At 47.7% G+C, this 12,021-nt stretch overlaps 5 protein-coding genes across 5 annotated transcripts; 4 read left to right on the top strand and 1 right to left on the bottom strand.

The window, feature by feature from the left end:
• Positions 1-605: 605 nt before the first annotated feature.
• On the bottom strand, positions 606-1,079 carry LHYA1_G006586 (uncharacterized protein; the record flags this gene model as incomplete). The annotated part of the gene is made up of 1 exon (XM_031151523.1): positions 606-1,079. The coding sequence occupies one exon, from the start codon at positions 1,077-1,079 to the stop codon at positions 606-608; it is 474 nt and encodes a 157-aa protein (XP_031004159.1).
• A 1,243-nt stretch (positions 1,080-2,322) lies between these two features.
• On the top strand, positions 2,323-2,938 carry LHYA1_G006585 (uncharacterized protein; the record flags this gene model as incomplete). Its single annotated transcript, XM_031151522.1, has 5 exons — positions 2,323-2,334; positions 2,392-2,468; positions 2,530-2,583; positions 2,705-2,798; positions 2,849-2,938. 5 exons carry the CDS (start codon positions 2,323-2,325, stop codon positions 2,936-2,938), a joined length of 327 nt encoding a protein of 108 aa, XP_031004160.1.
• Positions 2,939-4,230: 1,292 nt separating this feature from the next.
• Positions 4,231-5,228, top strand: STUB1 (STIP1 homology and U box-containing protein; the record flags this gene model as incomplete). Its single annotated transcript, XM_031151521.1, has 3 exons — positions 4,231-4,255; positions 4,376-4,962; positions 5,055-5,228. The coding sequence occupies 3 exons, from the start codon at positions 4,231-4,233 to the stop codon at positions 5,226-5,228; spliced, it is 786 nt and encodes a 261-aa protein (XP_031004161.1).
• Positions 5,229-6,162: 934 nt separating this feature from the next.
• On the top strand, positions 6,163-9,696 carry HRQ1 (ATP-dependent helicase; the record flags this gene model as incomplete). Its single annotated transcript, XM_031151520.1, has 1 exon — positions 6,163-9,696. One exon carries the CDS (start codon positions 6,163-6,165, stop codon positions 9,694-9,696), a length of 3,534 nt encoding a protein of 1,177 aa, XP_031004154.1.
• A 745-nt stretch (positions 9,697-10,441) lies between these two features.
• LHYA1_G006582 (uncharacterized protein) lies at positions 10,442-11,632 on the top strand (the record flags this gene model as incomplete). The annotated part of the gene is made up of 2 exons (XM_031151519.1): positions 10,442-10,559; positions 10,608-11,632. 2 exons carry the CDS (start codon positions 10,442-10,444, stop codon positions 11,630-11,632), a joined length of 1,143 nt encoding a protein of 380 aa, XP_031004155.1.
• Positions 11,633-12,021: the final 389 nt, after the last annotated feature.

Raw genomic sequence — 12,021 nt, 5'->3', positions numbered from 1 at the left:
TGTGGACCGTATAATATAACATAAATGTGCCGAGATGAAGAACATGTATAATACCGGTATATACATATGTAGAATTTACTCGCAGGACAATGTGAAAGAAAACGTGACATTGATTACAAGATTGCCAGCAAAATATGCATAAATAGCTAAGTAAGCAAGTAATCTTCTACGTCGCTCCTTAATGCAACGACGTCTATCACGTGAATCGCTGACATGGATGGACGATTACTCGTATGTAGTTGGCAAAAGAGCTTTTATTGTGTAGAGTTGTCTGTCCTCTATTAAGGTATCACCAGAAACTATCTGATGTGTACCGTATGTATATCTATATGTGCATGGGCATGTGGATCCAATTCAAACCATCCGCCCGCCCGCCCACTCCCCAATCCCAGTCCCGAGTTGAGTCCAAAACGCCGATTAATCTGAACAGTGTATCTCTTTGATAACGACAGAGAATGTTTGGTTGATTCAAACATACTTGTACCCAGACCCAATATATGCAAACCCGTTATTCCCACTCTTCCGATTCATTATCCCAATCGTTCATGGATATCACTTCCTTTTCTTTGGTTTCGTTTCAGCCCTGTATGTATATGGCGCCCGCTTCACAAACTCAATCTATCCAAACTCAACCGATCGCCACTCCTCTGCCGCCTCACCACACCCAGCTTAAAATACCTCTCCTCGCCCGTCGCCGTTCTCCCACCAATATACCACTTTTCCTTCCCCAGGACATCCCTGAAACCTTCGCTACTACTATCACTGCCCCTCCTCGTTGGATATCTCCCTGCTCCTGCGCCTGCACCTTCTGTTTGGCGTTCTGGCCCTGCGCGCGGGGAGGTGGAATGGGTGCGAGGGGAATGCAGGGTTGAGAGTGCGGCTGATGTAGCACCTGGCTTTGAGGTGATGGTGCGTGGTTGGGTGTGCGAGGTGGGGTGTGATTGTGATGTGGATGGTGATTGCGTGGATGCGGGTGTGGGAGAGGGGGAGGTTTTGGGTTGGGGGATGGAGGAGTGGGCGCGGAAGGCGGCGAGGAAGGAGGCGAAGAAGGGGCGCTGGGTTGGGGTTGGGGTTGGCATGTCTGGATTTCTGGAGGGATTCATGGGGTGTAGTTTTGGTTTGAGGAAGTTATGGTGAAGGGCTGATGAGTGAGGCCCGGGTGGTGTTCAAGCTCCCCTTGTGCGTCGATGGTCCTCTGTAGCAGGATCTCTGTTTGTCAACGTTCTAACAGCCTCGGCCTCGGCCTCGCCCTCCTGGTGTGGTCGCTGTATTCGGTGTATGTCTTGTCCCTTTGTCCTCGAACAAGCCCTGCGTTGATTTCCGGGTACTCCCGTCTATCCAACAAGCTCTCCCCTACAATAATGCGAATAGTCTTTCCTTTGACAATAGAAACAGTGATCTAAGTCGTTTAATTGACGATACTGTTCGTTGAGCAAAGAAGAAAGGTGATGAAGTGGAAGCGGAAGCGGGGTACGCAGTTATAGAGTTGAAGTGGGATGGATGGATGGATGGATATGATATGATGATATGACGGAGGTTGCATTTCTTCGTCTTCGTCCCAAGGTAAAACTCGGGATCAAGCGAGTCAGCCTGTTGCCCGATTATGCGGGTAGATTAGGGTGGAGATGCAACCAGCCAATCAGGACAAAGAGTTTGTTAAGCAGGCAGTGGGATTATGTGGAGAGATGAATAAGTGAAAGCGAAAGTAATAATGTACCGTAAGGCCGGATTGAAGGGAAAGACAAATGATATCGAAGAAGGGCAACTTGGAGTTTCCCTCTGGGTCCCTTTGGGTGTGGTTACGTTACTACAGTAGGAGCTGAACTCCGGGGTTTGAGAGATATTCCCAGAATCCCAGACTTCTACGAGTAGTCCTATCGTCTTTCGCAGAAAGTACGGGGGAGTCAGCCTTCTTTAGATTATCAGGCCATGCCCACACGATTTTGACTACTAACTGGGATCATGGATGGCATGATGCATTTCTTTTGGGATTTTGGGATACAGTCCTGATGCGGGGTTGACAAGGGTGTACGCTACGTAAAAAACGGACTTGTAAGGCTGTATCACGTGCAGAAACAGCCATTAGATACTCTGTATCTTTGACAATAAGACATTTTAAAAGAAATTTAGAAGGAAATTAAACTTACTTCAACATTCAAAGGTATTGTTCAGGAGCTCCAGAGACTTCACTTCTTAGTATAGTCACATGATCTTCAAAAAACAATACGACCCGGCTAGCCCCGACATGAATTCAACCTCCTCTCTCTGCCCCCTCAACCCCAATTGAACCACCACCAGTTCTTCTTGCACAACCTAACAATCATGAGTGGCGAAGTATGCATATCCTCCAGCTTCCCTACCCATCAGCAGTGCTAATCTAGCCGCGCGCAGTATCACAGCTCCACCGGCATCTCGCCCGTCACCGGTCCTCGAAGTTATTCCTCCTACAAGAGTCCTTACGGTCCCAAGTATGTCACAATGGCAGTTGCCAAAACTGTGGAATGGGATACATGCTGATAGTTGGAATAGGTACAAGTTCCAGCCAAATGTAATGGGATTTACGATCAAGAGCGCGGCGAAATTGTATGTTGGATCCCTCACCGAACCTCAATACCCCGACCATTGCCTGGCGTACAGAAACGACCGCGCGTAATAAGAGATCGTAGTTGGAAAGCAACATTAAGCTAATGATACTGGGACACAGGGGCGTGACATTAGGTGCCTTCGGAGGCGTTGCCGGCGTCTTCGCTTTGTTCTTCTTTTCCGACATACCCAGAGTCAGGCATGATATCATGATTGTATGTTGAAAAGTTGCTGGAATGGGACACAGGTGCTGATGAGATACTAGAAACTTCCAGTCATTGGTGATCATTTCGTAAGGGAGATCCCGGCTTCGGACAACGTACGTACTTGGGTTTACTTTGGTTTTGAACTTTGACTTCCAAGGGAGGACTGGGCATGCTCCAAGTGCCATAGTGTTGGGACTCGGGAGACCTATTATAGTGGAAGATGTTGCGTCTCGGGCTTTCTGAGCTACAAGTGAAGCTTTGCCTATACTGATTTCTCGGAATAGCAAGCGCTATTCCTTCTCTCTTCATTTTAGTACCACGTTACTTTGCTGGGCATTGCTAATAATTCCTAGCCTTTCTGAGCAACAATCGATTTTGCAGCATAGGGATGGAGTGATAGACGTGAACGGTTGGCAGCCAATTAAATCAACTGTATTGTACAAAAAGACAGCATGCAAAGAAATAGACGAATCTCACAAGACTATACACACACCTATGGGAAAGTTATATCGTTCCACTCTGTATTGACATGTCACGGCCGCCCTCACCGATATAACTTTTCAAGTTGCTCGTAACCGTTGGGGTATACGTGACAGAAGCCAGTTTATCCGGCATTACGGCTTGAGAATCCTCATCACTTTGATACCATGTAGTAACCGGAGAATCTTAAAGCTAAGCGTTTGATAATAGCTGATGATATGGATACAGTCCTGATCACATCCTCTTTCAACATCTTGCTTAAAAACGGTAAGGCGTGACTGGTCACAGATATTCAGGATAGCGCTAGTATAGCATGTGAATATAAAACTTACAAGGTCAATAACACCTCTAATTTATCATAATAGACCTATAGATAATAGTGCAATCGTGATTCATTGTACATTATGCCTTATTATTAGCCAGTCAATCACTCACTTCTCGAACATTCCATCTCGGCCACTCACTTACCAATCTCGTCCGGCGCACAAGGCTGACAGCAGTCAACCTCACATTCATAGTCTTGACTCAATCACATCCCACATCCACAATAACTAACAGACTCGGTAATTCTTGCTTGCATTTCCCCAGATTCCGATTCAAAAGCACGAGGACTGTGTCTAAACCGAGTCGTTGGTATTGTCGAAACATTTGCTTACCTGAGACGTACACGTATTGTAAGGCTGAGTGAGTGCTTGGCCCTGCAACCAACAAAGCCTGGCTGTCTTCTCACATGCCAGCATTTAGGCTCTTTCAAACAAATACTCAACTCGACTTCACTGCACTACAATACCTAGCACTTTATTGCATCATATCACATCATATCTCACGAAATCGAAACAACAGCTTCAACAAACAAACCCCCAAACAACAAACATGGCAGGCGATCTACCACCCGATCAGAAGAAAGCGCTCGAGTGCAAAGAACAAGGCAACGCCTACTTCCAGCGCGGCGACTATACAAATGCAGAAGTTTCTTATACCAAAGCGTACGTTTATATCTTCCACATCTCCTCTCCCCTCCCATCCATTCCCCATTATCCGCCCTAGATCCCAATCCGTCCCATAGGTTTAATCACTCATTCATTCATTAATACAACCCAACCCAGTATATCCCCACGACCCCACCAACCCCCTACTGCACACTAACCTCGCCATGGCCCTCCTCAAACTCTCCTCCTGGGCCCGCGTCATAACCGCCTCTTCCGCTTCCATCGCGCTCCTGCCCGAAAACATGAAAGCCTACTACTACCTTGCCCAAGCCCAAATCGCACTCCACGAAACCGCGGAAGCGGTGGTGAATTCGCGTAAAGCGCACGCGCTGTGTGTGAAGGAGATTGAGGGGGGCGGGAAGGGGGGAGCGAGTTTGGGCGTTATTAGTCAGTTGGTTATGCGGTGTTTGAAGGAGGATTGGGAGAGGAGGGAGGAGGTGCGGCTGGCGGGGTTGGAGGGGACATTGAGGAGTGTTGTAGGGGCGTTGGAGAGGGAGAGGGATGGGAAGATTGCGGGACTAGGGGATGCGGGTGTGGAGGGAGAAGGGGGAAAGGAGCGTGAGGAGGGGATAAGGAGGGAATATGAGGGGATGATTGCGGATGTTCGGGCGACGTTTGAAGCAGCTGGGAAGGTGGAGAGGAGGAAAGTTCCGGATTGGGCGATTGATGCTATACAATTTGGTGTTATGCTTGATCCTGTTGTGGTATGTCCATCCATTCTCATCACACCTCATCTACCATTCCGTCCCATTCCCTGTATACATAAAACCTCTGCTAACCAACCTTCCCAAACCAGACGAAAACAGGAAACTCCTACGAGCGCTCCTCCATCATGGAGCACCTCAAACGCTCCCCCACCGACCCCCTAACCCGCGACCCCCTGCGCGTCGAAGACCTGCGTCCAAACCTCGCTTTAAAAGCAGCTTGCGAGGAGTTTTTGAAGGAGAACGGTTGGGCTGTGGATTGGTAAAACCGTATCTATTGTGGAAACGACTCCAAATCCGAGTCGATATAATTCCCGGACGATACCGTGCGGTATAGTTGAAAATTAGGTCCCTTCAGGGTGAGAAGATGGAAAGAAGACAGGTGCGTGGAATCAAATCACGAATTACGGCTGGCTGGCATAATTATCGGAGGAGCATTTGAAAACTGCACATCAAGGAAGAGCATTACAGAAAGGTGTTTGGGGCCAAGCGAGCAAATGAGCAAATTGGATGATTGATTGCATTTATGCCCGCGCGCGCGCACGTTTCTAGTTTTATAGCGAATGTAATGAAATGGATGAATGAATGGATCAATTAACGGCATGGAAGTATGGGGGATGGGATTTAAATGTTGTTTGGTTTGCTGATGTGTTAGATGCAATACCTATCTGAGCAACATTTTGATATTGGGGGCGGGGGAGGGTTTCGATAAGCGCATTGTTAAAAAACCATGTTATTGTTAAAGAATCTTTGTGCGAAACCACATCGGAACAACATTCTCCTTCCTTTCTTCAGTTTCTGAATACCTAATTCGGAATTGATAAAGACCGTGCTCATGCTCTGTGGGTCATCTTGAAAGGAACCAACAAGAGCTTTCAGGTGTAGGTTCTTGGTGCAAAAGAAAGCCTTTTCTCAAAGGAAATTGAAGTTGGAACCGGAAAAGATACCTTCTGATATGGAAAGATAAGAAATATTCGGAAATTGTAGAATAATTTTTATATCGCAAGTACAATATACTACCCATATACAACAATCGGATATTTGCCTAAATAGGCTGGAGCCCCTGAATTCACACGTGATGACGGGATTTGAATGTCGCGCTTTGACGCGACTTTGAATTGATGGCGTCAATGACTCTTGGGTGGTTTAGATGTCTCAAACTCCGACCCTGCATGTCAAGAACTCACACTTTCATTCGCAATGGCAGGGTTGCAGGCTGCCACGGTATCCAACAAAATAGTTCGGAAACGCAAACGAAAAGACGTGGAGGATGTTATACCGCGAGAAAACACGCCGGCGCGAGAATCCTTACATACAGCTGCGGCGACTACTTCCACAGTCCCTACCAAGAGCCACGACGGCGGAACGAAAGCACGACGTGTCCAAAAACCGAGACAACTCTCTAAGCTGGTCCGGAATGCGTCCTCGTTCTCAGATCCAGTCACGAGTGCCGTCCCATGGCCCACGCCCTTTCAGTCACTCGAGAAGACACACCGAGCACTCAATCTCGTGTACACGTTCTGCAGCACTCGAAAACATGTCATTACCACCTTCGATACCATAAAGACTGCAGTGGAAGGGCACATCAAGCGGCAATTGCAGATTGAGGAGGTGGCACAGATTGTGGCCTTGCGTCCAGGTGGCATGAACTTTGCTTATGTGGATGAGGCAATGCTGCAGGTTGATGTGCGGGGTTCGGAAAGAGACGATACGTTTAGAGGAGGTAAAAAAGATTGGTTCACTCCTGCTCCGCCAACCGATGCCTCAGTTGGCGGTGTCACTGGGAAGGAAGGTTTGGGTTATGGAGACAGAACAACTGGAAATGGAGAAGAGGTGCTATACTTCGAATATGTCGACGGCGATTTGAAACGCCAAGTCCAGGACAAGAAGACGGGGGAAGCTACGAGAGCTAACAGGAAGCTCAAAGACGAAGATTTAAAGATGCCGGTATTCAGCCAAAAGCAGTTGATGAATCTAATCGAGAAGCGGAACACCAAATTTGGCTCTGCTATCAATGCATTCCTCAACAGATGCGAGGCTGAGAGCAAAGATCCTGAGGAGACATTAAAGGAAGAGTCCGAAGCATATATACCAACACCAAGTTTCTCACGGAGTACGACGCCGAAACCAGAGTTCAGCATATTACCCAAGTCCATCCCGGCGGAGCGGAAATCTGTTTCCGAAATTATTAATGAGATGAAGGAAAGCGAGTGGTATACAGGACAAATTGTCCCCGATGGCCATCGAGTTTTTGATCCTCAAGAAGCTATTTATGGTGACTTGAATTTTCAACTGAGCCAGGACTTGGTAAATGCTCTTTACAACACGAAAAACATCACCCAGTTTTATGCTCACCAGGCGGAAGCAATCAACAATCTCCATGATGGGTCTAATGTTATCGTTGCTACGTCCACCAGTTCGGGGAAATCTTTGATATATCAGATTCCTGTACTTCACGAGCTTGAAAAGGATCACAACACCAGGGCCATGTATATCTTCCCCACAAAAGCCTTGGCACAAGATCAAAGAAGAAGTCTAAAAGAGATGATGAGATTCATGACTGGTCTTGAAGAGACTATAGTAGAGACGTTCGACGGAGACACTGCGATGAGCGACCGGAACATGATTCGAGATCAAGGGCGAATCATCTTCACGAATCCAGATATGCTTCACATTACCATCTTACCGCAGGAAGACAAGTGGCGCACCTTTCTCAAGAACCTGAAGTATGTCGTCGTAGACGAGATTCATGTGTACAGTGGGCTATTTGGATCACACGTTGCTCTCGTGATGCGGCGGCTGAGACGGATATGCGCTGCAGTGGGAAATAGTCACGTAAAGTTCATATCTTGCTCGGCAACTGTGGCGAACCCGGAGGAACACTTTAAGACTATTTTTGGGATTGAGAATGTACGAATGACAGACTTTGATGGATCTCCATCTGGAAGAAAGGAGTTTCTATGCTGGAATACGCCTTTCAAGGATCCTGCAGATCCTGCAAGCGGTCGTGGAGACACCATGGCAGAGTCGGCAAGACTGTTTTGTCAACTAATATTGCGAGGCGTTCGGGTCATAGCATTTTGCAGGGTGAGAAAAGGGTGCGAGGCTCTCATCAGTGCCGTGAAGCAAGAACTGGCTAATTTAGAGCGGCCTGAGTGCATGGCTCAAGTGATGGGCTACCGAGGTGGCTACACACCTCAGGATCGGCGCCGCATTGAAAGTGAAATGTTTGAAGGGAAGTTGATGGGGATCGTTGCAACCACAGCTCTTGAGCTTGGTGTTGATATCGGATCTCTCGATGCTGTGATCACTGTTGGGTTTCCGTACACTATCGCAAATCTGCGACAGCAGAGTGGCAGAGCTGGTCGAAGAAACAAGGACTCCTTGTCAGTTCTGGTGGGAGACTGTTTTCCCACGGATCAGTACTACATGCAAAATCCAGACGAAATCTTTACCAAACCCAACTGTGAACTTCAAGTGGATTTACAGAACATGCTTGTTCTAGAAGGCCATATTCAGTGTGCTGCATACGAGATGCCAATTCGGCCTGATGAAGACTCTGTATACTTTGGGAAACTGCTAGGAGAAGTCGCAGCAGAGAGGCTAACGAAGGATGAACTCGGCTTTTACCATTGCCACGAAAGATTTCGTCCTGTCCCTTCGAAATTCGTTGCGATTCGAGAAACAGAAGAGGATCACTTCGCTATTGTGGATATCAGCCACGGCAAAAACATCGTCTTGGAGGAGCTCGAAGCTTCCCGAGCATTCTTCACTCTATACGATGGTGGAATCTTCCTCCACCAGGGCAACAAATACCTAGTCAAGGAGTTCAATCCAGATCGGAAGATTGCCAAAGTTGAATTTGTAAAGGTAGACTGGACAACTCAGCAGCGAGACTATACCGATATCGATCCCGTCGAAACAGAAGCCATCTGCCGGATTCCCAAATCTCTTTCGAAGGCATTTTATGGTCAAATCAAGATACAACAGAATGTCTACGGCTTCTTCAAAGTAGACAAAAAGCGCCGAATTCTCGATGCTGTCCAGGTCGATAATCCACCTATTATTCGGTTCAGCAAAGGCATGTGGCTCGATCTGCCAAAGCAAGCCTTGGAGATTATGCAGGAGCGACGACTAAACGTTGCAGGCGCGATCCACGCAGCAGAACACGCGATCCTAAGTTTGATGCCCAACTTCGTCATCAGCATGCCGGGCGATGTGCGCACCGAGTGCAAAGTTGGAGTGAAGGAGTTTGCGCAGAAGGAAACCGCCCGCAAACGACCCGCACGCTTGACATTCTACGATGCAAAGGGAGGAGCAGGCGGCTCCGGTATCAGTACCAAAGCCTTTGAGTTCATTGACTTGCTATTGAAACAAGCTGTCCGCAGAGTCGAGGCTTGCCACTGTCACGAGGGCTGCATGGAATGCGTGACGTCTGAGACTTGCAAACATGCAAATGAGGTTATGAGCAAAGCTGGCTGTGAGGTTGTACTGAGGAGCTTGCTGAATATGGAGATCGATATCGACTCACTACCCATGGGACCGGAGGACATGAGTCCTGTGGGAGTCGAGACGGTGGTCTTGGCTCAATCGGTCCCAGGAAGGGGCAGCGCCAACATCGACGTCGTCGATATCAAAAGAGAAGATCCAGGAGATGAGGTCATCGTACTTGAGGAAGTCGATGGAATCATTGTGGAAAATGGTGCTCGAATCAAGCCTGAGCCCGTGGATTGAAATGCGCTAGATGACTGATGATCCGTACGACTTTAACACCTGGATTACGGTTCAGCGCAAATGGCTGCTTTGCTGTTATTGCGCTGTTTCTGTATCCTGTCCGTCAGCTTGTTTCCTTCCCTTTGTGTTCCTTAGCCTCGCGCCCATTTGCTGCAAGTTTGCTCGATTACAATAGCTGGTCACGTAGTTGCGTGACCTTCAGGCTCTAAGTCTTTTTTTGTTAGCCATTCTTCGAAGCGGAAGTTGCTATAAAGCATACATAGCAAGAAGGGCTAGCTAGCAGCTCACGATATATCGTCTGTAGACAATAGGATGAGGGTCGAGTTAACTTAAAGCTTCACTCTTTTATATGTGGAACTCATCCACAGTTTCTCTTGAAAACATATAGTTTCATCAGGGTTCAAAGCATGTGATTATTTTCCGGCCTATTGGAAACTTCGCCGCCCAGTTATAACTATCAGAAATTTGTTTTTGGTCTTTCAACTCGGGATCCAATAACAGGCAGGGCCAGTAGCCGAGGCAGCAAGTCGGAACAGGGAGAAAACAACCAGAGGATGTAAAAGTATAAACTGGTGCCTTCCTTGAGGAATAATTCTTCATTTTCCAACTTCAAAAAGAACCTCTTTTGCACCGCAACAAACCCAATACTACGATATTGAGTCTACTTGTACAAGCCGCCACACTGCACCAACCCGCATTTTGCTATCATTGCGTCTTTTGCTCCTTCGCTACACGGTCAAACAATATGTCCCGCATGCAGCGTACTCCTTCAAGATGGCACACTACCCGCGCGTCTTGGGAAGAGCTCGAGTTCGCCGCTAGCATGTGGGCTACCTTCCAAGCGGACGACCACTTTCCCATAGGTAGGTTGCGTTCAAATCATTCAATAAAGCCTCTAATCAATGCTGTAGTTGCTCAGTCCCCTCTAGTAAATAGTCGGTTCTTCCCAAGTCCAGAGAAGACAATTACCCCTGTCACCGAAACCCCGACGAACGATACCCTAAAAGCTTCTGCCCTAGTTATGGCAGAGAGTCCAACGTCTTCGCAGCCTGAGACTCCAAAGGAGCTGACTCTTTACGGTGATATTATCCAGAGCGGGTCATCGTCCCAGTCTTCTCAAGATACTCATCAACGCAACTTGACCCCATCATACCAGACCACACAAGAACATGATGTTATCTTTGGCATTGCGCTAGTCAGAGCTCAGGTACTCCAGAACCTGCCGACTTCGCCTCCAGACGCATCAAATACGCTCGCTACTGCGACTCCACCAGTCTTGCATCCATTCCGGCCAACTAAAATGGCCTTGGCGCAACAGGGCCTCTTAGAATCTTCCGCTCATGGCTCTGACAACTCGAAGACAAGATACCACGGCGACTCCATCTCATATGTAGGCCAACTTTCCGACCTTCCCAATGACAAAAATTGCGCTCTTTTCATTACCAATATCCCACAGATCGTCAGTCATTCGGACATCTTCGATAAAATCGACGTCGGCGCCGTTTTTGCTCTACACATTAGTCCCGCTGGTGGCACGCATATCACGAAAGCTGCCAAACTGGTCTTTATGGGACCCGAGGCTGCACATTTAATGATGGAGAAGACTATCTGGATGCGAGGTAAACGCTTGCGGCTCACGTATAACAGACATGGCTACCCTCGGAACGATCGACATTACAGCCGTGTGGTTATAGTCGAGGGACCAGAACGGGTAATGGAACTTGCCACATGGGAGAGATACTTCAGAAACTACTCCGATCTAGTATACGACCGAGTCCTCGACGTTGAATGCGCGACTTCGAGCCACAAAGCTTATGCCTTCCACTTTTCACGCGTCGATGGCCAAGCTGAGACTTGCTTCCGGGCAATCAAATCTGAACCTTCCTTCCAGGGCTACATCACTGTGCGATACGGTCAAGATCCCTGTGGAGCATAGCTTACCATGACGCAACATGAGACCGACTCCGACATACCTTTCGTAGTCGCGACATAACTGAGCTCTGTGTCTACTGTGGAGCTTCTCCTGAGGCGCATGCTATCTACAGAGACGGACACTGATATATTAAAAATCGGGCTTCACTTGGTCTTCTTTTTGGCTCGGATGGTTCGTGATTAGTCTTTAAATAGTAATTCAGTAGCCTTTGCAAATCCGTGAAACCAGAATTACACCATTAAAAAAATATCATCCTAGTTCAAACTTCTTGCGTGTTTCTTTGCTTTTTTACGCTCTTTCTACTTCTGGCGACCTCGTCGGAACCCATGTATATCTTTAATCAAACCAGCTAGGCCTGATCGATGAACCGGATGTTCTGCGTTTTCCTCCTC

The sequence above is a fragment of the Lachnellula hyalina genome (assembly GCF_007821495.1).
Source record: "Lachnellula hyalina strain CBS 185.66 chromosome Unknown contig00097, whole genome shotgun sequence".
Taxonomy (NCBI): Eukaryota; Fungi; Ascomycota; class Leotiomycetes; order Helotiales; family Lachnaceae; genus Lachnellula; species Lachnellula hyalina.
This window is presented reverse-complemented; position numbering and strand designations above follow the sequence as displayed.